The sequence below is a fragment of the Amia ocellicauda genome, chromosome 7, assembly GCF_036373705.1.
Source record: "Amia ocellicauda isolate fAmiCal2 chromosome 7, fAmiCal2.hap1, whole genome shotgun sequence".
In the NCBI taxonomy this organism is placed as follows: Eukaryota; Metazoa; Chordata; class Actinopteri; order Amiiformes; family Amiidae; genus Amia; species Amia ocellicauda.
In genome coordinates this window covers 15145518-15173214 of record NC_089856.1, presented here as the reverse complement: position 1 = coordinate 15173214, position 27697 = coordinate 15145518, and the positions used below count along the sequence as shown (strand labels likewise).

The following is a 27697-nucleotide window of genomic DNA, read 5'->3' as shown; positions in this document are numbered from 1 at the left end:
ATTTAGACAGCCAGACTAGGTGGCAGTAGCATGAGGAGTCATTTTGTCAGCTGGTGCTTTTCCATTGCAAAAACAGGACTACTCCACCTGCGGAATCGTTCATGTAGCACAGGTTCCCGCAGTTCTGCACAGGTCTACAGCATCCCGCCATTGTGATTGGTGGAGCATCGCAGATCTGCGAAAATCTGCGCTACATGAACGCAACCTGTTTGTTGTGAACGCAGCCCTTGTTTTTACGACACCTACAAAGGGTCACCGACGTTTCCCCTGATCAGGTGGTGGTGACGTAATACGCAAGAAAAGTCTCGGAAAAGAGGAATCACGCATAACACGGAAGTGAGACAAGAAAATAAACAGAAATACAGACGACAAGTAGTAGACTCGTCCCAGAGAATTGTACAGCGAAATAACTGGAGAGAAGTAGAGAGAATAAACGTAGTCATTCTGAGTGAACTCGCCTCCTTCCAGGATACCGATACGCAGCGGGCCGCCGCCGGAGTAAGCACACAGACACAGTAAGAAAGATAAATCCGCACGCGAGTCCGGTGGGCCTCGACTACGTCAACAACAACACTGATATAATTAATTACTATTAGGATATATCAATGATAATGACACTGCGGGTGTTTTGTTCATAAACTGGCGAGTTACACCGTTTCTCAAACTTGTGTTTTGACCGCAGTAAAAAGTTTCTAACGACTGTCTCTACTGTGAGTCGGCATTGTTCTGTCTAGTATATAATAATAGTACTAGTAGGAGTAATAATCATCATTATCATAAGAATATCACTGTTCTAAATGTTGTTCATGTGTGTAGTTAGTACGAGATTATTTGCACCATATTATTATTAGACTTATGATGATGATGATGATGAGGTATCAGAAGCCTGGGTGCAGTTTTGCCCTGGTCTGTTTGTGAGGGAAACTTGTATGTGGAAATGTAGGCGATGACGTCAACTACAACTCGATCCACGACGTTTCCGTCTACCAACGTCCGTGCACGGTAACTTGACAAAAGCGGGTGGAAGTAAGGTACAACTTATTCAGGTATAATACACAACAGTAAAAAGTAATGCAGTGTAGTACACTAGAGTACAATATAATACACACCAGTGCAGTGTAATACAGTATAGTACACTAGTACAATATAATACAGTTTAACATAATACACAACAGTACAGTGCAATACAGTGATTTACCATGCAGTACAGTACAGTAATAATACAATTCAGTACAGACATGTAGTTTCCAGTTAGAGTTTATACTGTATTTACCCGTCTCCCTATCTTTTCCCCACCCCCTCTCCTCATCTCCCTCCTTCCCTCCCTCTCACTTTCCCTCCCTCTCACTCTCTCCTCTCTTTCCTCCACCCACTCTCTCTCTCAGATGGACTTCCTGTTCGGCAAGCGGAAGACACCAGAGGAGATGCTACGGCAGAACCAGCGTGCTCTGAACCGGGCCATGCGGGATCTGGACCGCGAGAGAGGGCGGTTGGAGTCGCAGGAGAAGAAGATCATTGCTGACATCAAGAAGATGGCCAAGCAAGGCCAGATGGTGTGCAGTATTGATTATTGATTTATTTAAGGGGCGAGGGAGAGAGGGGAGGGATTCAGGTTGTGCTGTGGAGTCCAGGAGTTCTGCAGAGCTGTCAGTGGTTGTTATGGCAACATTGATTATTGACTGATTATTGATACAGGACGCAGTGAATATCATGGAGTACGACCTGGTGCAGACATGGCGCTATGTGAGGAGTATTGATTTTTTGATTATTAATGCAGGACGCAGTAAAGATCATGGCGAAGGACCTGGTGCGAACGCGGCGCTATGTGAAGAAGTTCATCATGATGAGAGCAAACATCCAGGCTGTCAGCCTGAAGATCCAGACCCTCAAATCCAACAACAGTATGGCGCAGGCCATGAAGGGTGTCACCAAGGCCATGGCCACCATGAACAGACAGGTAACACACTGATATATGCTGTACACACTGTGACACTGATCTATATATATTGTACACACTGTGCCACACTGATCTATATAAATATAAATATGCGGTGACACTGATATTGTCATGGTTCCCTAGTGCTCCCCCTCCATCTCCACTAGAGGCAGCTATCTCCCTGTCTTTCCTTTCCCCTCATTGTTCTTTTCTCACCTGTCAATCGCCTATTCACATTCCGGTCTCCCATGTGCACTTGTTCACTCATCCTCTGTTTCCATTGGCTCTGCACCTTCTTCCCAGTTCCTGCTCCCTGTATTAAACCCCTCACTGACCTCACTCGGGGCAAAGTCTCGTCAGCGCAGCTTACGTCTCCGATCCCCGTTTCCTCCGACCATCGCCTGTGACCACGACCGGTCTTCGACCCACACCTGTCCGACCATCCCGCGATCCAGCACTGCATTTGGGTCACCTGTTCTCAAGCCCCCAAGGCACATGTGACAGATATATAGTGTAACTGGGCTTATTATATACATGAGCTCAATACTGTGACATAACCCCTCTATTGCCTTGGTTCCACTGGCTTAAGCGTCCTTGCTGTGCCTTGCCGGACGCGTCCCAGAGCTTTTTTTGTAAAAACAGGCTGTTGTGAAGTCCGTCCCTCTGATGGGAGGAGCAGCGACTGTGTTTTTTTTTTTTTTTTTTTTATTAAACAAAGAGAGAGAACAACACTACGAGCGATGCAGCTTGGGGTGGAAAATACTTTTGTGTCTATTTTCTGCTTTACATGATTGTAAACAGCGTAATAAATACACATTTATGTTAAGAGATATTAGGAAGAGCTAAACGTGTATAGACAACCTTATATTCAGACAAGCACATCCCCATAAGAATACGTTTCCATGTGCAACAATAACTACATTTTTGCTATTTAGTATTATTATCATCATCATTTGTGATAGTATATGTGTATTTTAAACAGCACAGCATGACTCCCTTAACTTACTACTCTTTCTGCAGATTTGTAACTGCAAACAATACTTGCCGTATTATTTATAATTTACTTAGCAGACTTCCTTAACCAGGGCAAGTTACAGTTGAAACAAAATACACACGTTTCACGATTAATCATCCAGCTACAATATAGCAGGTTATAATTAAACTAAAGTGTGCACGTTTCAGTCATGGCATTTGGACTTATGGACGTATTTATTAAACCAGTCCTTAATGTTTTAGAGGGAAACCCACATCTGCTGAATTTATTTATTCATTAATTTAACTTGTAAATGGACACACGTTAACTGAATCGTGTTCGCCTTCCTACTGATTGTCTCTGCGGATTGCCCTGCACACCATCCACAAAACAACAGCCTGAAACACCGTCCAGTTGTTAATAAAATATGAATAACATCAGCTGCTACCATCCGATTATTATCCTTCAGTTTATTTGTAACTAGTCAGGGCACTGCATCGGTCCTGTGTTAATGCACTCGGATATTAATCGTAAGCAGTCATTGTTTATGTACGTGGATTTCACTCCATGCTGCTAATAAAACTGCAATTTCTTCGAGATCCCACACGCCATTTGAGATTATATCTTCTGATACATCCAATCTCTTCCCTGTCTGTCTGCAAGTCAAGCGCACACCTCTGCTTCTGAAAGCGAATCATTTCCTCAGTGGGTGACGGACACTTACGGACACGTCTAGCACCAGATATTTAACCGTCCACAAAACACGGACGTGTCCAGATACTTAGCCAGTGGAAATGGTGCATATGTAATCAGTGGCTGGTGTAGTGAGTTTGTTGCATAGGAGTGCCTGTGATGTGCGTTTCAAATCGCAGCAGGGGTTCCAACCTGCACATTCTACATATATGCTGTATATACTGTGACACATAAGTATATAAATACACTTCATATAGAAATTCTTTGGCAGCATAATGTAAAAAACAATATATAAAGGATTTGTTCGGACAGGTAGGTTACACCTACACATAAACATTAGGTCAATACACGCAAACCTACCACATAAAAACATCAGAGGTCAATACATACCACCATGACACCGCAAGAAAGCTATTGTTACATATTTATATGTACATTCAGCCACAATCTTTACATCCACTTTTACATAACTGTCATGACAGCATTACCTATTTGTAATTAACAAACCTAATAGTCCAGTTTGCTAATATGCAGAAAACTGACTATTTTTGTTAATCAGTCCATCCAGTCACTCCCCCCTCACCCACACTGTCCAGTCACTCCCCCCTCAGTGCCGTCAAGTCACTGCACACTTTGACCAGTCTTGGCCAAAAAAGCCTGTAGCTCTTGCAAAGTTGCCATTGACCTCTTGGCAGCCTCTCTGATCAGTCTCCTTGTTCAGTCATCCAGTATGGTGGGACGGCCTGAACCAAGCAGCGTCTTGGTGGTACCATACACCTTCGACTTCTTAATAATTGCCTTGACCATGCTCCAAGGGATATGTTTTTATATGCATCCCCTGATCTGTGCCTTTCAACAACTGTGTCCCAGAGTTTTTTTGAAAGCTCCTCTGTACTCATGGTTGAGTCTTTGCTTTGATACACACAGAGGGAACCTATAGGATCTGCTAAATTTATATGAATCGTTACAATTGTTTACACTTACAAAGCTAATTTAGAATTAGCTTTTCCAATCAAGCTATAGCTTGGAGAAAATATTCTAGAAATAATATGTAGAAAAATAATAATGTATTCTTTTTCTACATATTATTTATAGAATATTTTTTTCACTTGGAGGTTGTGGGGTTGGATGTGCAAATTTTAATGCATTCACCAATGCATGCAACAATGCGTGGAAATTGTCTAAAGGGGTATAAACCCTCATTAGATACTGTGTTAAACATCCCCTCTCTCTATCTCCAGCTGAAGATGCCTCAGATCCAGAAGATCATGATGGAGTTCGAGCGGCAGAGCGAGATCATGGACATGAAGGAGGAGATGATGAATGACGCCATCGACGATGCCATGGGAGATGAGGATGATGAAGAGGAGAGGTGAGAGAGAGGTCGAGAGGGAAAGGGAGGGGCAGGGTCAGAGAAAGAGGGAGGGTGTCTTTAACTTAGTTTATGGTTAAACTGTTTTACTGTATCAGTCAGTGCATCAGCCACTATGTATGTACTGTATTAATTATCTTATATTCTCTTTCTCTCCCTCTCTCTCAGTGATGCTGTGGTTTCACAGGTTCTGGATGAACTGGGACTGAATCTGTCAGATGAACTGTCAAGTAAGAGACTCTGTACTGTGTGCCTTCTCTGTACTGTACTATGTGTGTCTGCACTGTTCTGATGTTTTTTCTCTCTCTGTGTTGTTAGACCTCCCTTCTACTGGGGGCAATCTCTCCGTTGCTGCGGGGAAGAAGGCCGAGCCAACCGCTGCCCTCGCTGACGCTGATGCTGACCTGGAGGAGCGACTGAACAACCTGAGGAGAGACTGAGAGACAGAGAGACGGGGGTGGGATATTGGGCAGTGGGTAGGAGAGAGGGGGAGGGAAAGAGAGATGTGAGAGACCTAGGAAGGGAGAGAGGGATTGATGGAAAGACCAGTGCAGTGCAGTGTGTAGATGCATAAACATAGTAGTAACCTCTCTCTTTGTGTCTGTGTGCACACCCTGTCCGACTCCTGTGTACACTGGGGCTGTCTGTTTCATTAGGGCTCGGTAGGGTCTGTCAGCTCCAACACTACTATATGGGGGGATTTACATTAATTAAAACTATATTGTAATATTATATAAAATACCAGTGTAATATCTGGTTGTCAGTACACACAGTAACTTTGTGTAAAATGGAGAGTGGGTGGGTGAGAGGGAGAGGGAGAGGGAGAGGGAGAGGTAGGGGTAGGGGTAGGAAGAATAGAGAAAAATAAAGAGGTGTGTGTTTTCAGGGCTGCTGTTTTAAAGTTTGTCAGTTTTCTCATTTGATTTTCTGGACTCTGTCTTTGTTCAATAAAAGTCATGGATTTTTTTCCACAGATTGACAGACTGCGACTGACTGCGACCCTTCCTCAGACAGTAAAGACACTCCCACATACATACACCGATCAGACTGTAAACACACACACTCCAAACACATGGTCCTCGCTGCCTTAGTTCAGTGAGCTGGAAATTTGGCCCTCCTGCTCAAATCTAACCTGGTAATTGGTGCTCCAGGCATTTAAAGTCTCTAGATCTCAGAGGGTCAGCAGGTGTTATTTTGGGTTTGTTGCAACAATTGAGAACATTTTTAGTATGGAGCTGGGGACTCATTTCAGCAGCCAAGCTTGGTGCCATTGGTGCTGAGAAACTGATGTAGTGTGGAGCTCCATCCCGACCACGGGATCAGTTTGGCAGTGTGTTGCTTTCCGTTTGTGGCATTATTCAAACTCAGTAAACACACACACACTGTTGTTCTGTACAGACAGTTTATTGTCTCTGATCACAGTGAAGCACAGAGCAGTCTCACTGCAGAAATATTTACAGAGACATGTATGGACAGATATAGACCAAGAGAGAGAGAAAGGAGTTTATGGACCAATAGAGCAGCAGAGAGAAGTGTATGAACATATATAGAGCAAGAGAGAGGAGTGTATGGACAGACCTGGGTCAAATATGTATTACTTCAAATACTTTTCCAAAATCTTATTTTAAAAATTATAAATTGTGTAGTTTCACAATTAGTAGTTGAATGTATTTGAAATTCTTTTTTAAAGTATTGGCATGTAATTTGCAAATACTTCAAATATGTTTTACTGCATCAAGTATTTGATATTCTGTATTTGTATTTCAATTTATTACCAAAACATCAAGACTCCAGTAAATACTGAGTCGAGTCTCTACATTCTCTGTCATGTTAGGGCCACATTTGTGTTAAATTGTAACAATATTTTGATTAACACTGACTGTATGTGTTATGTGTGCAAGGTAGATATTTTTCCAGCAGTACATGAGGTAGCTCAACTTTGAATATCAAACCTGCACATGAATAGGCCTTATAATGTTTTAATGAAAATATTCAGATAGACATTCACATCAGTAAATCACTGCAGTGAAAATGTTACATTATTACACTTTAAAAATATGAGGGTTTCACACAGTTCATCTGACAGTGAGCAGTGATCTGGTGTGAAGACACGCCCGTCTATACTGGAAAGACGCTCCATAGTTGCAGAAGATGTTGGAACATTTTACGGAGCTTTGGATACAGCCAAGCCTTTGTCTTCCAGAACCGAAGAGTGTCAGAAGATGGTGAAAGATGAGGTGTGGAGAGGTACTCCAACTTCTTAGAGATTCCTTAGGATCTCTGCTTGGCTCATTCATGTAGCCAAAAAGTTAACCAGAGGACATCCAAGAGGAATCTTCTTAAGTTTTGTTAATGTTGTGCTACGTTTATAGTATGTATAAATAAGGTTATATTTTCAAGAACAACCCATTGATTCAATTACAAATGATTGAAAATGGAGAATATCAAATACTACTGAAAATACATAAGTATTTGTATTTGCAAATACATATCAATACATTTACTTTTGAGTATTTTCAAATAGTACATTAGTAATTGTCAAACAGGATACAATTTGTAATTTTGCAAATACAAAACTGAAATGGTATTTGATGTAATTAAAAATACACATGTAACAGTATTAAAACGTCTGATGGACAGATATAGAGCTAGAGAAAGGGGAGTTACACAGTCATTTACAGCACTTATTTCATATATAATAATAGCAGTAATAATAAGAGATAATGAGTCTGAGGGAGTCGGGGAGGCAGGGTACGGAGGTTAGAGTTCAGACACGGAGCTGGAGATAATGTACCTGAGACAGTGCTCCTTCAGAAACTCTGTGTCTTTCAGTCTCTCTCTCCCTCTCTCTCTACGCTCTCTCCCCTTCAGTGTCAGTGTGTGTGCTGTCGCTCCTCTCCTCCCCCCCCTGTGGGTGTCGGGGCGTGCTCCCCTGTGTGTGGTGTTGTGGTGGCGCGTGAGTGTGTGTATGTGAGTGTCTCTCCAGCAGTGTGCGGTGGGTGAAGGAACGAGGGCACTCTGAACACACAAAAGCCCTGCCCCCCCTGTCCCGGTCCCGGTCCCTGTCCCGACCCCTCTCTGCACGGTGTGTCCTCATGTGCACATTGAGCGAGCTCTTCTGAGTGAACCGCTTTCCGCACAGTGCGCACTGGAAGGCTCGGACCCCCGTGTGCACGACCATGTGTTTCAGAAGGTAGTCCCGCAGGGAGAAGGAGCGCCAGCAGATACTGCACTGATGGGGCTTCTGGCCTGAGAGAAAGAGAAGGGGAGAGAGGGAGGGGGTTAGTGTATACAGCAGTGTGTATATATAGTACATTTATATATAGCACAGCAGTCTGTATATACAGTAATACACAATACAGATTACACACCTGAGTGAATGAACATATGTTTGCTGTAGTTCTTCCTGGATCTCAGGCTCTTTCCACAGTGGCTACAGTCAAATGAAGTCTCTGCCCCCTGGGAGGATGTGGCTGGGCCAGAGGATGAAGTGGGAGGGGTGTGGTGAACAGGGTTTATCTGGGTGGTAGGTGGGGTCTGTGTGACTGGTTCCACTGCCTGCTGTGAACTGTCAATCACCATGGGTCCACCTACGAAATATGACTGCGTGGGCTGTGATTGGCTGACAGGGTACTGGAACAGCACCTGTGATTTGTCCGACAGAGAGAGAGAGAGACAGAGACCAGTGAGAGAGTTTACGGTCCCAGTACAACCCCAGTATAACCTCAGAACATTCCCAGAGTATTCCCAGTACAGCCCCAGTGTGTTCCCAGAACTGCCGCAGTGCGACTGACCTGTGTAGGGGTGTGGGGAGGGGAGGTGGCAGTGTTGCTCTGTCTGCGGGATGGGGCGAAGGGCAGCTCCTGGGGGGGGAATCCAGACTCCTCCCCCCCTACCCCCCCCTGCCACCCGGTGGGCAGGAAGCCATCGCTAAACACCTCATCCTCAAAATACCCCTCCGACTGAAGGGAGAGAGAGGGAGCAGGGTTATACAGTACAGACACACACAGGTACAGGATAGTAGACACCGTGTAGTCAAAACAGTACAGTAGATTACAGACACACACAGACCTGACTATATGTTGTCATGGTTTCCTCAGTGTTCTCTCCTCCCTCTCCTCCCTCCATCCCAAACACCCCCTCTGTCTCCTCTCCTCCTTCATCTTTCACTACCAGAGAGAGGGACGGGGGCTCCTCCTCCCCCACCACCTGAGAGGGAGAGAGCGAGGGGGAGGTTAATACAGTACACAAACAGCAGACACATACACACACATCGACATGGCACTGAGAGTTAGACTGAGTGCACTATACCTCTCTTCCCCTCTTTCTTGTCCCTCACCCACTCCTCCTCCCTTTCCTTCCCTCCCCCTCTCCCCGTCTCTCTCACCTGCAGTCTGACGGGCTGCCTCTGTTTCCGGCTGTGAGAGCTGGGGGGCAGCATGGACCCCCCACCCCCTCCTCCTCTCTCCCTTGCTCCCTCCATCATGGGCTCGGGCCCCAGTTGGCTCTCTCCTGCGTACGCTCTGTCCATGCCCAGGTGGCTGAGGGGCAGACTGGGACTCAGAGCTGTGTTCAGGGCTGTGCTGTCAGAGACAGTGCTGTTGCTGTTGTGGGTGCTGTGCTGCGCAGACTGGCCCAGCAGGTCTCTCAGTTTGTAGCGCACATCCGACCCGCAGGCAGAACCGGGCTTCATCAGCACCGAGCCAGAACCAGAGCCCAGGCCTCCATCCCCCAGAAGGCCCCCGCTGCTCTGTGCACCACTGTTGTGTGCGCTTCCATGCACCATGTTGTGTGGGCTGTTGTGTATGATATTGTGTGGGTTGTTGTGAGCAGCACTGCTGTCGCCGAGGGGAACGCTGTTGCTGTTGCTGCCAGGGCCAACCACACTGTTACCCACCCCTGCTCCATAGGTGAAATTCTGCTGGAATCCTCCCCCTCTCTTCCCCCCACCTCCTCCTCCCTCCTGTTTCCCCACCCCTCCCCCCCACCCAGTCCCTGTGCCCCCTGACAGAAGGATCTGTGTGCACTCGTCCATCACCCCCCCTCCTCCCTCCTGCTTTGCCACACCTCCCAGCCCTGCACCCCCTGCCACCCCGGGCCGCTGTGAGAGCAGAATCTGTGTGCATTCATCAATCACGCTGTGGATCTGCAGGATGCTGGCGGCTGTGAGGATGCACAGGGCCTGGGAGGGCAGCACGGCCAGCGAGCCACTGTACAGGAAATCCACCAGCTGCCGCACAGCGCGGGCCGGCACCAGTGGTGGCACAGCAATCTCTGAATGGCCCAGAAGCAGCTTGTCCTGGAAGAAGGGCGAGCCAGCAGCCAACACACAGCCATGCGCACGCAAGGAGGCATCCCGGATACGCACGGTGACATCACAGAACTGGCCCCGGCTGCGCTGGCTACGCAGCCGCTCCAGCACCGACTGGCTGGCATTATGCAAGTGGATGTAGTGCACCGTCTCTGTGGGTGACGGCGGTGGTGGTGGCTGCGGCTGTGCAGATGAGGAGGAGGAGTGGCAGGAGGAGGAGGAGGAGGAATGAGAAAGGGGTTGGGAAGAGGAATGGGACGGGGTGGGGTTGGGGTTGGGGTTGGCGGACATGGTAGGCAGGGAGAGAGTGATGGGGTGGGTGGAATCTAGAGAGAGACAGAGGTAGAGGGATAAGAGGCAGAGGGGGTGAGTGACAGAAGTTGTTTCCCTCCTTTCTCACTTTGTCATTAATTCAGACCTGGACAGAGCAGCGAGAGAGGGGGAGAGGCAGAGTGACCTCATATTACTGTAAGATAACATTATGAGTCTGTATGTGGTGTGTGTCAATCAGTGTGTCAGTGTGTGACTGCATCCGAACCTACAGTAAAAATGTAGAGGAAATAGTGTGTCATAAGAGTCTATAGATACAATCTGTTACGTGTATGTGTTTAACAGTCTATAGATACAGACTGGAGAGTGAGTGTGTGTGTGTCAGTGTCTATAGCTACAGTCTCTGGTGTGTGTGTGTGTGTGTGTCAATGTCTACTGATACAGTCTAGTGTGTGTGTGTGTGTGTGTGTGTGTGTGTGTGTCAGAGTCTAGAGTCTGGGGTGTGTGTGTGCACCAGTCTATAGATACAGACGGGATGTGTGTGTATCAGTCTATTTCTATAGATAGTCTGATATCTGTGTGTCAGAGTCTATAGATACAGTCCAGTGTGTATATTATATATATAGACATAAATTCACATCTCTGCATGCTTCTCTCTCTCTCTCTCTCTCTCTCTCTCACACACTATATATATATATATATATATATATATATATATATGTGATAGAGAGAGAGAGGGGGGGGGGGGGGGGACCCTGTACTGAAGAGCCTTTCCTCACCTGTCCTGTACTATTATACTATATTGTATATTATCATATTGAATTGTTCTGACAATAATAATCATAATTATAATAATAATTACACTGTATAAAAAGGGACCCCAGATTATTGCTACTGATACACTAACTATAACGGTAAAACAACAATTAAATAATAATAATAATAATAATAATAATAATAAAACACTCACGGGTTGTGTAGCTGTAAATAGTCACCTTTCGTGGGTCCTTCCGCGTTTTACTGCATTTTTGTCTACAATTACGGGGTCAATAATCACTGTTAGATTAATAATTGCCACCCTATGCTGCCGGTCCACAATACTGTTACCCGTCTCGTCGCTAATTACAGCTGTTCATGAACGAGCACTACAGCAACAAGATGGGCAGAGATGACTGCAGCCACGGCCGGGCTGTTGTCGTGGTGAGTGTCTCCGCGGGTTGCCGTGATCCTATCTCGAGTGGCCGACGCTCTGTCTCTCTTTCTCTCCCTCTCTGCTGTGTTTTGTGTCACGCCACGAAACACGAACTCCGCCTCGTCTTTCCCCAGCGCCTGTGAAACTGACACCCCACTGCCCACCATGTTGGCTCCATCAACGACCTGTGACTAGGGGGAAACGGTTCTCACTCCCACCTGAGAGGCTGGAGCCAAAATGGCGGCAGTTTCACAACAGTTAGCGAAAGAGAGAGGGAGAAAGACTATAGGACAGAGCAATCCGGGACACATCAGGCAGTGCTAGGGGATCACCGATAGCAAAATGAAGCTACGTTGTTGTTGTTGTTATTATTATTATTATCATTCAGTTGGCACAGATTATATTGCACAAGATGAATAGCCCAACATGAATAGCCCAACAGAACAAATATTGTTTATAGTTTTTTTTAAATACAATGTACATTACAGTAGTCAAAAACACTAAATTACACTACTGTACCCTGTACTGCCCTATACTGTACATTAAGTGATATAATGTAATGTACTGTATTATTATACTCTGCAACTCGGCAGTTCTAATAAGTAACAGTTAGAACGACGCAGAATTAAAGACTAATTACTGTCCATTATACAACGCTGTTTCTTAATATATATAAGCCATTGGACAGCTGTACTGTCACTCAAGTCACAATTCCACTTTTATTGGCTGGCTGCAAGGGGGCTAACGAGAGGAAGACGCTGGCTGGTAGCGTAGGGAGAGCGGAGAGGCTGGAGGAAGGAGGCGGCGGCCATCTTCGTGAGGTCTAAACGTGGAGAGGTGAGTCAAACTGCGATTAAATGTAAAATAACAGAATAAAACACAATTAAACACAAATACACAGTGCCCGCTAACACGAATGCTGCAGCCTGAAATACACATCTGTGTATTAAACGCATAGTGACCACAGAGAAGGAGGTAGGAGAGACGCAAAAGGAAAAGCAGAGGGAGGGGGAGGGAGGGAGTGATAGTTAATAATTAAGTTGCATATATATTCTGGGGTTTCTCTGTCTTCCAGTTGATGTCAACATAACTGGGAGGCATAGAAGCGTAATCCCGACACGATTACACTTGCGGCGCAGATGCTTGTGTGAGAGAGAGCGCCTGTTTCTGTGTGGCGCTGTGGCCAGTTTTCTGAGTGCAGGTACTCTATTGCACCACCTGGGGGACACAGAAGCACTGACTATAGAGATCGACGGAAATATTAATTTATTTAGCCTAATCTTTATAAGATCAAAGCATTATCAATAATTAATAATATAATCTATATATCTATATATGCTCAATGTTGTTCCTTCTTTTTGCACTAAAATAATTGTATAGTGATCTAATGAAATTTTAACTATTTTGTTTTAAGATAAGTTCATCCTGCTATATCTGTGTTGTGCAGTATGAAATGTGAGCTGCTCATGTATGTTTTGAGTTGATGAGCTCAAAGGATGTTGAATACTCTGATCAATGTGAATGGAAGATAAATGACAAGCTTACTTTCTGCTCACCCAAAATAAGCTGCATTGGTAATGCTCATAATATGTATTGTAACTCCTGAATGTGTCTTATGCTCAGCATTGCTTTGTATGAGACAGGTGCTCATGAGCATTGTTAATGTACTGTATTGTCCAGTCAGTCAGTGTTAATGGACTGTAGTGTCCAGTTAGTCAGTCAGTGTTATTGTACTGTAGTGTCCAGTCATTCAGTTTGTCTGTATTAACCTTCTTTCACTCTCTCTGTCTCTTTCCCCACTCCTGTGCTTTGGCAACACTTTTCCACTCTCCATTTCCTGCTCCCTCTCTCTCTTTCCCTCAGATGCCTCGTCACTGTTCGGCTGCTGGCTGTAAATCTCGAGACACAAGAGAGACCCGTAGTGCCGGCATCACCTTCCACAGGCCAGTGTCTCTCTCACTCCACCTCTTTCACTCCTGTCCTCTGTCACTTCCCCTCTCAATCCATCTCCCTCTCATTACATCTCTCTCTCTCACTCTATTATCCTCCACAGGGCAGTGTCTGTATAAATCTCTTTCTCTGTCTGTATGTGTGTTTTGTTTGTGTTGTGTTGTGATGTGATGGGTGTGCAGGTTGCCGAAACGCGGTAACCCACGACGATTGCTGTGGCTTTCTAACTCCCTGCGCACGGAGGTTGGGGGGGGGCAGTGGGACCCCCAGTCACACTTCATCTACTTCTGCTCCAGGCACTTCAAGCAGGACTGCTTCGAGCTAACCGGCGTCAGGTACTAAACAAAACTACACACCACACACTGTACAGTAATAGTGTAAAACACTTCAGACAGTATGGTTTTTAAGTTGACCAGGGGTAGTTACTGATATATACAGATGGGTGACAAATTAAAGGAAAAACCTGAATAAATGAGTGGAGTAACATAACAATTTGGGCTCATTGATGCACGTGGGCAGCGAAGGCTGGCCCATGTGGTCCGATCCAACAGACAAGCTACTGTAGCTCAAATTGCTGAAAAAGTTAATGCTGGTTCTGATAGAAAGCTGTCAGAACACACAGTGCATCGCAGTTTGTTGCGTATGGGGCTGCGTAGCCACAGACCAGTCAGGGTGCCCATGCTGATCCCTGTCCACTGCCGAAAGTGCCTACAATGGGCACGTGAGCGTCAGAACTGGACCATGGAGCAATGGAAGAAGGTGGCCCGGTCTGATGAATCACAAGTTCAAGGTGTTGACTTGGCCTCCAGATCTCAATCCAATTGAGCATCTGTGGGATGTGCTGGACAAACAAGTCCGATCCAAGGAGGCCCCACCTCGGACTTAAAGGATCTGCTGCCAACGTCTTGGTGCCAGATACCACAGCACACCTTCAGAGGTCTAGTGGAGTCCATGCCTTGACGGGTCAGGGCTGTTTTGGCGGCAAAAGGGGGACCTACACAATATTAGGCAGGTGGTCATAATGTTATGGCTGATCTGTGTATAATAATTATTTAAAAATAAACACTTTTTCCCCTTAAGTTGTGTGCCTGGTGTATAGATAAGTGGGGAAAAAAACACCTTTCAAATGCAAGATCCTTTATTTAATCCTTTTCCATGGAAGAGAAAAAGAGCTGCAGTGTTGTAGAGCCCCAGTGTCAGAGCTGCAGTTCCGCAAAGTCTTGAGACGGCAGATGAAATGGCCGCTCCTTTTGATTTGATGGCAGCACGTGTCCAGTTTCATATTGCAGGATTATTGGCTAATGTATAATGAACTTCTGAAACTCTAATTTAAATGTGTTAGTTTATCAAGTACATTTGAACACTTGTTTTTGGTGACTTATTTTATTTCTGAGTCCAAAACAGAACCTTTTAAATGGCCTTTTCCCAGCAATTGTTTGACATTTTGACAGTGTTAATTTAGAAGGGTAGTCTGCCACGGTATACTGTCTTTTTAGGGATAGCTTTGCATGTGTGTTTGTGTATCACAATAACTAATGTAGTTATGTTTTTGTTGTGTTCTAATTTATTTGCATCGGGACCTGCTAAGTGAGAGGACTCTGTAGTGCAGGGCTTTGTAGTGATATGAGTAGGGGTCTTTACTTTTTAAATATTTAAAAAAAATGATGGATTGCCCTCTTTTGGATTCTGATTATCTATAGATATAGGCCCAATTCTGCCTTGCATACATTTCTAGTAGTTTTGCTCTCTGCATGTACGAGATTTATACAACATTCTGCATGCAGGGATTCTTGGTGCTTCTCCCACTTAGAAGAGTCTTGTTTTGTGAGTGGACCACACACTTCATTGCCATAGGGCAGTTGGTTCAGTTACAGACTGGAATAAATTAAGCCCAATTTTGATTGGGATTTCAATGTGAATTTGTTGCTTTATGGCCTAGAATCAATCAATCGATCAATAAATTTTTATTTGTATAGCGCCCTTCGCAGGGTAGCCACAGAGTGCTTTACAGACTGGTAAACATACAACAAACGTATAGCAAAATAAAAAACATAAATACAATAAAATCAAATATATCTAGAATAAAATGAGTGAACATTTAAGTAAATAAACCATTTAGGCATGGAGGAGAGAAAAACAAAAAACTCCTATGGATGGCATGTAGGAGAAAATGAATCTCTTGGGGTCCACGGCTTAGGGCCTAGGCCTAATGGTTGCCTCCCCTCCAGGCAGTATAGTTATTACAGCAGCAAGGAGATCAGAAAGTTCTTTATTGGTGCTGCTGGCTGTGCTCTTCCCTCTGGAGGAGGCCTCTCGCTGGCCATCGGGGGTGGAGGGTTTGGACCATCAACAGGCTTTGGGTTGCGATGGCTCGTCAAACCTTGGGTGTGAATGCCCCGTTGACCCTCCGTGGTGAGGTGCTTCTGGGATGGGTTGTGCCTCATCAGACTTCCATGGTGGGGGACGAGGTGCCTCATTGGACCCTCAGAGGAGGCTGTTGCTGGAAGACAAGAGGGCAATCGTGCTAAAATACTGGTCATGCAGTGCAGGACATTTCCAAAGACAGTTGTGCAATTGCATGTCAATGGCACACCGGCGGCACTATGGGCTGGAAAAACAGAGACTAAACAGATGAGTCTTCAGCCGTGATTTAAAGGCTAAGACAGAGGGGGAATCTCTTACATTGGCTGGAAGATCGTTCCACAGCTTCGGGGCCCTATAACTGAATGCTCGACCACCTGCGCTTTTCTTGTGTATTTTAGGGAGCGCTAAGTAACCGGCTTCCTGTGATCTCAATGGCCGACCTGGAGTGTATTCCATAAGGAGATCTTTTAGGTAGGGAGGTGCCAGTCCCTTAGTGTTTTAAATGTTAATAAGAGAACTTTAAAGTCTATCCTGTAGCGCATGGGCAACCAGTGAAGAGAAGCCAATACTGGAGTGATGTGTTCATGTTTTTTTGTTTTTGTTAGGATTCTTGCAGCAGCATTTTGGACTAACTGAAGTGCAGAAATAGCTCTGTTTGTGCTGCCTGACAGAATGGCATTGCAGTAATCCAATCTAGATGTAACAAATGTGTGTATCAATTTCTCAGTGTCCTGTAATGAGAGGAATTGTCTTAGTCTAGCAATGTTTCTAAGCTGGAGGAAGGAAGATCTCGACACATTCTGAATGTGTGATTCAAAAGATAGATTATGATCACAGATGACACCCAGGTTTCATGCCATCTCCTTAGGGGAGAAATTAAAGTTACCATTACTCAGTTTTGTTAGTGCATGATGAACAGTTCGATTTTTGTCTCCTAAAATTATGACTTCTGTTTTGTCAGAATTAAGCATAAGAATTTTTTTTGTCATCCATATTTTAATCTCAGACAGACAGCACATTAGTTTTTCTAGGTCTATGGTGTTGTTAGGATTTACTGACAGATATAATTGTGTGTCATCTGCGTAACTGTGAAAGTTAATATTATGTAGTCGAATGATATCACCTAAAGGGAGCATGTATAATGAAAAAAGTATAGGTCCGAGGACTGAGCCCTGTGGGACTCCGTACTTAACCTCAGTTAAATTTGAGTGGTTCTCGTTAATCTGTACATATTGGAGTCTGTTTGACAGATATGATTTAAACCATGAAAGCACATTGCAAGATAGGCCAATACGGTTTTCTAAGAGGTGTAACAAGATTTTGTGGTCGATTGTGTCAAAAGCCACACTTAAGTCTAATAAAATAATAACACTGGTGTGCCCTACATCAGAGGACTGAAACACGTCATACAATACTTTTAACAGGGCCGTTTCTGTACTATGGCCGGAACGGAAGCCTGATCGAAGTTCTTCATAAAGATGATTATTGGTTAAAAAAAGCTTGCAGTTGGTTTGCAACTACTTTCTCTAGAACCTTAGAAAGGAAGGGAAGGTTTGAGATTGTTTAAGTTGGTTAGGGTCGGCACTGGGTTTCTTAAGAAGTGGTTTAATTACAGTTATTTTAAATGAATCAGGAACAGATCCTGAGGATAAAGAGACATTAATAATATTGTGTATTCTGTGAATAATTAATGGCAGAGATTGTTTTAGCAGTTTAGTGGGTATAGGGTCTAGTGCGCAGGTTGTTGTTTTCATTTTAGTAATTAAGGAGACCAATTCCTGGTGATTTACTACGTTAAACGATCCAAGGTAGGCAGGGGCTGTGAAGGACTGCATGTGTCGGTTATAGTATCTGTGTATGTTTCCTGTTCTATCTGTTTTCTAATGCTGTTAACTTTGCTATTGAAATGATCCATGAAGTCACTACAGGTGAAATTGGGGGGATAACCTCTGGAGGCTTTACCTGCTGGTTAGTAAGTGTCGCTATTGTATTAAAAAGAAAACGCGGGTTATTCTTATGCGTCTCTATTAAATTGGAGTAGTAGGGAGACCTAGCAGAGGACAGGGCCTGCTTGTATCTTATTATACTGTCATTCCATGCCATGTGGAAGACAACTACGGCATTCTGTTTTAAGTGAGCGAGTGTGTTCGTCAAACCATGGTGAGTGTTTTGTTGGTTTAATTTGTTGTGTACTTAATGGGGCTACTGTATCTAAAGCAGTGCTTAGTGTATTGTTGAAATTATTTAATAATTCATCTGCAGATCCTGTTTTGATAAAGCTAGCATTTGGCAACAGGGTAGTGAATTTATGAATAACAGTGGGATTTAGGCAGCGAGTTTCTATATTCCTCTCCTGTGTGTCTAATTCTACTCCAGGCAGCTCAAATGTAATAAGGCAGTGGTCGGAAATCGTCTGGTTTTGGGGTGATATTATTAGGTTGTGAATCTGTACCCCACGGGTAATAACTAGATCTAGTGTGTGATTGTGACGATGTGTGGGTCCAGACACATGCTGAGTGAAGCCTACAGACTCCAATAGGGACAAGAAACTAACAGTGAGGGGGTCGTCTTTAATGTCAATATGTATGTTAAAGTCCCCCAAAATAATGAGTTTATCATAATGTATGGCTAAGTCAGATAAGAGATTGCTAAATTCGGTCATAAAAAAGGAATAGGGGCCTGGTGGCCTATAAATAGCTATAAGCTGAAGAGGTGGATTAAGCCTAAATTCTACCTGGTGAATTTCAAAAGATGTGAAGCTGTCTAATGGCTTAGTAGACAGGCGCAGGTCTGTGCGGTAGATGGTGGCCAGCCCCCCCCCCCCCCCCCCCGCGGCCTGTTGCACGGGCCTTCTGGCAGTAAGAGTAGTCATTAGGGGAGGCTTCTACTAATGGAATAGTGTTGTCTGGTCTTAACCAGGTCTCAGTCAAGGTGAGCACATCTGTGTGTGTGTCAGTTATGGTGTCATTTATTAAGGCTGCTTTTCTAGGTAGTGAGCGGTTGTTTAAGACAGCAAGCTTATACATGGGAGGAGTAATGTGAGCAGGTAATTTCTGTCTTGTAGTTTTAACACTGCATGCTTTCTCTTTCAGTTCATTCATGGCCAGGTAGAAGCCTTGAGATTAGAACACATTTTCAAACCTAAATTATTATACTTTAATCACTGTTCTATGTGATTTGTCCCTAATGTGAAGTTGTATCTATTTCCCTGATACAGTGATGGAAAAAAGTATTTGATCCCCTGCTGATTTTGTACGTTTGCCCACTGACAAAGAAATGATCAGTCTATAATTTTAATGGTAGGTGTATTTTAACAGTGAGAGACAGGATAGAATCAAAAAAATCCAGGAAAACGCATTTCAAAAAAGTTATAAATTGATTTGCATGTTAATGAGGGAAATAAGTATTTGATCCCCTATCAATCAGCAAGATTTCTGGCTCCCAGGTGTTTTTTATACAGGTAACGAGCTGAGATTAGGAGCACTCTCTTAAAGGGAGTGCTCCTAATCTCAGCTCGTTACCTGTATAAAAGACACCTGTCCACAGAAGCAATCAATCAATCAGATTCCAAACTCTCCACCATGGCCAAGACCAAAGAGCTGTCCAAGGATGTCAGGGACAAGATTGTAGACCTACACAAGGCTGGAATGGGATACAAGACCATCGCCAATCAGCTTGGTGAGAAGGTGACAACAGTTGGTGCGATTATTCGCAAATGGAAGAAACACAAAATAACTGTCAGTCTCCCTCGGTCTGGGGCTCCATGCAAGATCTCACCTCGTGGAGTTTCAATGATCATGAGAACGGTGAGGAATCAGCCCAGAACTACACGGGAGGATCTTGTTAATGATCTCAAGGCAGCTGGGACCATAGTCACCAAGAAAACAATTGGTAACACACTACGCCGTGAAGGACTGAAATCCTGCAGCGCCCGCAAGGTCCCCCGCTCAAGAAAGCACATGTACAGGCCCGTCTGAAGTTTGCCAATGAACATCTGAATGATTCAGAGGAGAACTGGGTGAAAGTGTTGTGGTCAGATGAGACCAAAATCGAGCTCTATGGCATCAACTCAACTCGCCGTGTTTAGAGGAGGAGGAATGCTGCCTATGACCCGGAGAACACCATCCCCACCATCAAACATGGAGGTGGAAACATGCTTTGGGGGTGTTTTTCTGCTAAGGGGACAGGACAACTGCACCGCATCAAAGGGACGATGGACGGGGCCATGTACCGTCAAATCTTGGGTGAGAACCTCCTTCCCTCAGCCAGGGCATTGAAAATGGGTCGTGGATGGGTATTCCAGCATAACATTGACCCAAAACACACAGCCAAGGCAACTAAGGAGTTGATCAAGAAGAAGCACATTAAGGTCCTGGAGTGGCCTAGCCAGTCTCCAGACCTTAATCCCATAGAAAATCTGTGGAGGGAGCTGAAGGTTCGAGTTGCCAAACGTCAGCCTCGAAACCTTAATGACTTGGAGAGGATCTGCAAAGAGGAGTGGGACAAAATCCCTCCTGAGCAAACCTGGTGGCCAACTACAAGAAACGTCTGACCTCTGTGATTGCCAACAAGGGTTTTGCCACCAAGTACATGCATATATGCGTTTTTCTGGATTTTTTTGTTGTTATTCTGTCTCTCACTGTTAAAATACACCTACCATTAAAATTATAGACTGATCATTTCTTTGTCAGTGGGCAAACGTACAAAATCAGCAGGGGATCAAATACTTTTTTCCCTCACTGTATATGGATCTTTATTCAAAATCTTTTTCTTGTTTACTGCCAGGGCCCAGGTCTGGCAGTACTGCTCCAGCAAATCCAAGCTCTGCTGTAACCCCTGTTGAGTGGGGGACAGCAGAACCAGGTTGTCTGCATAGAGCAGGAATTTAATTGCAGTGAATGAATGAGACCAAGTGCTGCATATTGCTCTAACATGGGGGACAATGCTCTCTCTCTCTCTCCAATTCAAGTGAGCTTTATTGGCCTGACCTATTGCTCTTCAGTGTTGCCAAAGCATTAACAACAGAAATAATGCATATTCTATAAAATACAAGATGCTATTACAATATTAGTAATAATAGTAGTAATAATAACTCTCCCTTTCTCCCCATCTCTTTCTCACACTCACTAACTCACTCTCTCTCTCTCTCAGTGGGTATCGGAGGCTGAAGGAGGACTCAGTGCCTACTCTATTTGAGTCTGTCTGTCGCTCCAGAACCAAGCAGAGAGGTGCCAGCCGCTCCACACGGTAACGTCAGTCGCACACACTGACCCAGAATCACACACACACTAAAGGTATTTTCTCACTGGACTGATATTTTCTCAGTGTCAAGGCATGAAAGTTGGGCATACATTATTTTTTTTAGAACAGAATTTCCTATGGAAGCTTTCACATAAGCCTCATTGCGTAAAAGACTGTGTCCTATTTTTCTGGTCATGTCAGACATTATTTTTTATCTATCAATAACATTCCAGCTCTTAGCCGCATCACCATGACAACAAACATCAACAACCTATCTTCCTGATGTAGTTCTTGATGCAGAGGTGTCAATGCAGACTGACCATGAGGACAAAATTAATGAAAACTTCAAGTTCACACTAAAACAAAAAACATTGAGTGAAATCGGTGCCAACAATAATTAATCTATTGGTCAACATTTGTTTTAACTCATGATTTTCCTAACCTGTTCTTTCACTGTGTAGCGTGTTCACAAAAAGCATTTTCACACTGTGCCTCAACATTAATTATAATTATCATCATCATCAGTATTAACTAACATCCATGAATTAACATCAGTTAACATCAACAATGCATGATGACTACTATGGAAAAGCATATAGGACTCAGGCCCCACAAAAAATACACACACACACATTCTATTGCATTAACAATTTTTCCATTGTCAACTGTGCTTGCTGGGGCCCCCTATGGTGGCCCTGAAAGTGCAACTGCTGAAAAATAAAACGGCAGCTGCGAGATTTGCAGCGGCTGCGACATTTGGAATTGCTGAAAAAATAAAGCAGCTGCTGCAGCATTTTCAGAAGCAATTACGGAAAGGGAGGGTACATTGTAAAATATATTTGACTTATGCCATTGGACAGCAAGCAAGTCACGTCAGCCAAGCCTGCTTCTCCAGAAAAGTCAACAGAATTTGAGAAAGGGGTGCCAACTGCACAGTGCACGAAGGGAAGTATTCATATTAATATTTTTGTGATCTTATCCACTTTGTGGTGACATAGAGTTATAGGGCTGTCCTAAAATGTAGTAGAAATGAATGAAAGTTTAGGTAGGAGACAGAATAGGGTTTTAAAGTAGCTAGATTTACGAAATTAACAACTGTACATAATTATTACAAGGCAGTGTGACAGTGCTTTATTGAAAACATAAATCACATATTTTTATTATTATTCTTAAGCACTAACAGTAAACATCCGTTAACAGTTCCATCAGAAGGAGCAGTTTACTGATTTAATAGACAAAGCATGAGCTAATTTGGGAAATGCAAAATTAGAGAGACAGCTTTAACAAATATGAATAACTCAACAACAATAATAAATAACAAATTAATATAAAATAGTATTTTTATTTTATTAAGGATTTTTGTATTGTCTCTCTAACTTATCTTAATTCTACATGTGTTTTATACTGAATGTACTTTTCTGCTTAGCTTTAACTTTAAAACCATATCCTGTCTGTAGTGTTCTGTACAAAACCTGTTGGGAACCTTAACCTTTGTTGTATTGGCTACTTCAAATAAAACATTTACAAATTTGCCTGCACAAAATACATTATAAAGTGTATATATATATATATATACACTCACCTAAAGGATTATTAGGAACACCATACTAATACTGTGTTTGACCCCCTTTCGCCTTCAGAACTGCGTTAATTCTAAGTGGCATTGATTCAACAAGGTGCTGAAAGCATTCTTTAGAAATGTTGGCCCATATTGATAGGATAGCATCTTGCAGTTGATTGAGATTTGTGGGATGCACATCCAGGACACGAAGCTCCCGTTCCACCACATCCCAAAGATGCTCTATTGGGTTGAGATCTGGTGACTGTGGGGGCCAGTTTAGTACAGTGAACTCATTGTCATGTTCAAGAAACCAATTTGAAATGATTCGACCTTTGTGACATGGTGCATTATCCTGCTGGAAGTAGCCATCAGAGGATGGGTACATGGTGGTCATAAAGGGATGGACATGGTCAGAAACAATGCTCAGGTAGGCCGTGGCATTTAAACGATGCCCAATTGGCACTAAGGGGCCTAAAGTGTGCCAAGAAAACATCCCCCACACCATTACACCACCACCACCAGCCTGCACAGTGGTAACAAGGCATGATGGATACATGTTCCCCTTTCTGTTTACGCCAAATTCTGACTCTACCATGTGAATGTCTCAACGGAAATCGAGACTCATCAGACCAGGCAACATATTTCCAGTCTTCAACTGTCCAATTTTGGTGAGCTTGTGCAAATTGTAGCCTCTTTTTCCTATTTGTAGTGGAGATGAGTGGTACCCGGTGGGGTCTTCTGCTGTTGTAGCCCATCCGCCTCAAGGTTGTACGTGTTGTGGCTTCACAAATGCTTTGCTGCATACCTCGGTTGTAACGAGTGGTTATTTCAGTCAAAGTTGCTCTTCTATCAGCTTGAATCAGTCGGCCCATTCTCCTCTGACCTCTAGCATCAACAAGGCATTTTCGCCCACAGGACTGCCGCATACTGGATGTTTTTCCCTTTTCACACCATTCTTTGTAAACCCTAGAACTGGTTGTGCGTGAAAATCCCAGTAACTGAGCAGATTGTGAAATACTCAGACCGGCCCGTCTGGCACCAACAACCTTGCCACGCTCAAAATTGCTTAAATCACCTTTCTTTCCCATTCAGACATTCAGTTTGGAGTTCAGGAGATTGTCTTGACCAGGACCACACCCCTAAATGCATTGAAGCAACTGCCATGTGATTGGTTGGTTAGATAATTGCATTAATGAGAAATTGAACAGGTGTTCCTAATAATCCTTTAGGTGAGTGTGTATCTAACCAACCAATCACATGGCAGTTGCTTCAATGCATTTAGGGGTGTGGTCCTGGTCAAGACAATCTCCTGAACTCCAAACTGAATGTCAGAATGGGAAAGAAAGGTGATTTAAGCAATTTTGAGCGTGGCATGGTTGTTGGTGCCAGACGTGGTCACACACACACTGACACATGGTCACACACGCAGATACTGACTCACTCGCATTAACACATGGTAACACCTACTGACAAACTGTCACACAGTCACACACACTGACCCATGGTTGTACCCACTCACTCATGGTCACACAGTCACACACTGACAAAGTGACAAAAACATAGACCCTCAATCACACAATAATGTCTGTCACACATAAGACATCTATTTATGAAGAGAAACAACTGGTTAGTCTGTCTAATGTATAAACTCGCTCCCTCCTCTCACACTCTCCCTCTTTCATGCACTCCCTCCCTCCCTCTCACCTTCTGCTCTCCCTTTCCCTCTCCCTCATTCTCTTTTAGGCGGAAAAGAGCTCCAGCAAGGAACTCCCAGGCAGAGGAAGAGGGGCCGGGGCCAGAGGAGCAACCAACTGCAAAAGAGGAAGAGGGGTGTCCAGAGGTTCCGGGAACCACAAATGGAGGAGGTGGGGGCGTGGCCATCACACCCCCTGAAGAAGAGAGAGAGCAAAAAGGAGAGACCTACACTGAGCACACTCAACACACTGATGCCCACCTTGGTAATGATGGAGTCACTGTGCAACCCCCCCCACCACCCCTGGACCCCCCTCCTCGCCCACCCTCCCCCTCCCAATTCATGCGGCGCCTGCCTCCCCCTCCTGGCCACTATGTACCCCGTGAACACAGCTATGCACTTAGCTGCCCGTTGTTGTGGCGACGGAGGGCAGAGGCACTGGGGGAGGGGCTGGAGAGGACCCAGCGGCTGCTCTGGGCCTGCAGGAGGAGAGAAAGCCGCCTCAGACTCACTCTGAACCGCACACTCGCACAGCTCTCACTGCTGAGGGAGAGGGAGAAGGAGAAGGAGAGGGAGAGGGGGCAGGGGGAGGGAGATGGTGGGAGAGGTATGGGCAGGGGGAGAGATAGGTGGAGTGGCAATGGGGAGGGGGTGAGGGGTGGGGAAAAAGACATGGAGGAAGAGGAGGAGGAGGAGGAGGGCAGGGCGATAAACAGACTAAAACAGAAAGACCAAGGGACAGGGAGGAAAAGAATAAGAGAAGGAGAGGGGTTGAGCTTTGATTATGAGGGAGAGGAAGAGATGGAGGAGGAAGAGGAGGAGGGGGAGGATGAAAGGAAGAGTATAGGAGAGGAGCAGTGCTACTACTACTACTGTGAGGGAGAGGGACAGAGGGAAGGAGACCAGGAGGGAGTGCAGATCGTTACACTGACTCTGGGAGAGCAATACGCAGAGACTCAACTTAAAACACAACCACACACACAGACTCAACACACACCAGCACAACACACAGCACAGCCACAAACAACACCACACACAGAGGCCCCAGCACAGACTGTGCAGCAACTACTGATACTGGAGAGAGAGGGAGAGAGGGGGGAGGAGGGAGGAGAGGAGCAAGGGATCTTTTTGGTGAGGGAGGACAGAGAGGGACGACTGATCCTGGAGCCAGTGAATGAGGGGAGTGAGGGAGGAGACGGAGGATTAGGAGGAGATGGAAGTGGGGAAGGAAGGAGAGCAGTGTTAGTGGTGTCAACAGTGGGATTTTCACAGGAGAGAGAAACTGAGACACAAACAGAGGGTGGGGTGCTAGAGAGAGATAGGGAGAGAAGGGGAGGAGGAGGAGAAAAGAAGAGTAGTGAGGAGGGCGCTGTCCCCCTCTCTGCCCCCCCTGCAGCCGACCTGAGAGAGAGACTGAAGGAGCATCTGGAGGGATTCCAGCTGGAGCTGAGCAGTGAGTTCGTTAACTGAGGTCTAATTGGAGTGCAATTAACAAGAGAAGAGTGGAAAGTGGGTCTTGCTGTTCTTTTATTTTAATTCAGAGAACGAGACCGATTCCATCCTGTGTTGTGAGTTGGTGCTGGTCTGAAGGAGAGAGGTTGTGACTACCTGTGTGTCCCTGGTGTATCAATGTGTCTCAGTGTTTTTTGTCTCCCAGTGTGTCTCTGTCTCTGTGGTATGTCAGTGTGTGTCAGTGATTATATAGAGTCAGAATAAACATAAAAAATAATGAGATAATGAGAATATACAGGAATAAAAATAGAAATATTTAATAAGTCAAAATGAAAAAGAAAAATCAGAAGAGTTGGGGCCCTATTTCCATTCCCTGTGGGTCAAAATGCACCAAATACATTTTGTGGTGTCAATCAGTCAAAGGGAAATGGACCCTCACACACACTACCTGTACTCCTACACACAAGACATCTGTGTGCCAGCATGCCTCGACAGGGGAACTGGGCCACACACCTGATTTTCGGGATTTTCACTTGTCTGGGCACAGCAGCTGTGGCTGGAGATTGTGAGGCTAACCATGGCACAGGAACAATTCTCAATCCCTCCCTCAACATCCTGACGCACTTTGGAGGCCTTGTCCACATTCACCCCTCCTGCCATGGGTCAATCCTGCACGTCAACTCAGATCTGGTGTTGATTTGTCCAGAAATTACTGCACAGTGAGCAAAAAAGCACAAAACACATAAACAGGTTTGGGTCAATGTTTGCACGGTTCTCAATGTACTTCTGGGTGGCGCAGTGTGCTGTGACATGAGAGACAGCATTTCTGTAACCTCTACTTAGGGTGTACTGAAATGGAGGGCATAGCTCCTTCCATATTTTGTGTCAGCTATACCTGTTAGATATCACCTGTATTTTGTGGGGAGTGACTTGGGGTCTGCTTGTTTGATTGTTTCCTGTGTGCTGTGGCAAAGGAAACCACATCTTAAACATTTTCTAGGAGGAGTGCCATCCTGACCAAATCAATACATACATTTAAGTTTATTGGGAGAGTACTTTGACCACATTTTGCCTTTGTTGTTTTAGTTCATGATGTTATTATTTTGAGCATGAATGGCTGAGTTTGAATACTCTTCCGTAAGGAGGGATATTTAATTTATTTTCTGGAATTAACAAAATGAAATAAAAACATTCTGCTTGTTTTATTTTTTCATTCAAAGATCTCATGTCTACATTCTCTGGCTCTGCAAGAGTTGAGAAGGTCAGGAACATAAAAAGAAAATGCAAGACAATGACAACCTTGTTCTCAGAAGAACTTACAGTCTGCTGTAAGATTTTCCTAAAACATCTGAAGATGGGAATACTTTTGTAATAATATATTACAATATTCTTTCAATGGGCTATATAACAGCATATATTTCTTCATATTTCACATGGAGTATAACTATATGCAGAAAATAATTTACAAGAACAGAAAACAAACTTCAACAAATTTAATTTCCACAACATAATTTATTTCTTGACATTGTGGCCTCCAGATTACAGCTGAGTGGCCACAAAACTGCAGCTCTTTCCTCTTCCAGCATCCTATTGCTGAATAATTTCAGCAATCATCAAATGTGAATTATACAATGCATTTTCTCATAAAACCATCACCTGGGGAATACCATAACAATTAATTAATCAGAT

General features: G+C 44.4%; 3 protein-coding genes across 3 annotated transcripts; 2 read left to right on the top strand and 1 right to left on the bottom strand.

Annotated features, from left to right (window-relative positions):
* The first annotated feature begins 285 nt into the window (after positions 1-285).
* Positions 286-5955, top strand: chmp2a (charged multivesicular body protein 2A). Its single transcript, XM_066708676.1, has 6 exons — positions 286-515; positions 1386-1553; positions 1778-1957; positions 4844-4974; positions 5143-5204; positions 5293-5955. The coding sequence occupies exons 2-6, from the start codon at positions 1386-1388 to the stop codon at positions 5412-5414; spliced, it is 663 nt and encodes a 220-aa protein (XP_066564773.1). The 5' UTR covers positions 286-515; the 3' UTR covers positions 5415-5955.
* Positions 5956-6937: 982 nt separating this feature from the next.
* On the bottom strand, positions 6938-11994 carry zbtb45 (zinc finger and BTB domain containing 45). Its single transcript, XM_066708677.1, has 6 exons — positions 11526-11994; positions 9362-10611; positions 9046-9183; positions 8769-8936; positions 8346-8619; positions 6938-8223 (listed from the first exon to the last, which is right to left on the bottom strand). The coding sequence occupies exons 2-6, from the start codon at positions 10574-10576 to the stop codon at positions 7826-7828; spliced, it is 2193 nt and encodes a 730-aa protein (XP_066564774.1). The 5' UTR covers positions 10577-10611; positions 11526-11994; the 3' UTR covers positions 6938-7825.
* A 314-nt stretch (positions 11995-12308) lies between these two features.
* On the top strand, positions 12309-27213 carry thap7 (THAP domain containing 7). The gene is made up of 5 exons (XM_066708675.1): positions 12309-12584; positions 13611-13690; positions 13880-14032; positions 21213-21308; positions 24607-27213. The coding sequence occupies exons 2-5, from the start codon at positions 13611-13613 to the stop codon at positions 26024-26026; spliced, it is 1749 nt and encodes a 582-aa protein (XP_066564772.1). The 5' UTR covers positions 12309-12584; the 3' UTR covers positions 26027-27213.
* Positions 27214-27697: the final 484 nt, after the last annotated feature.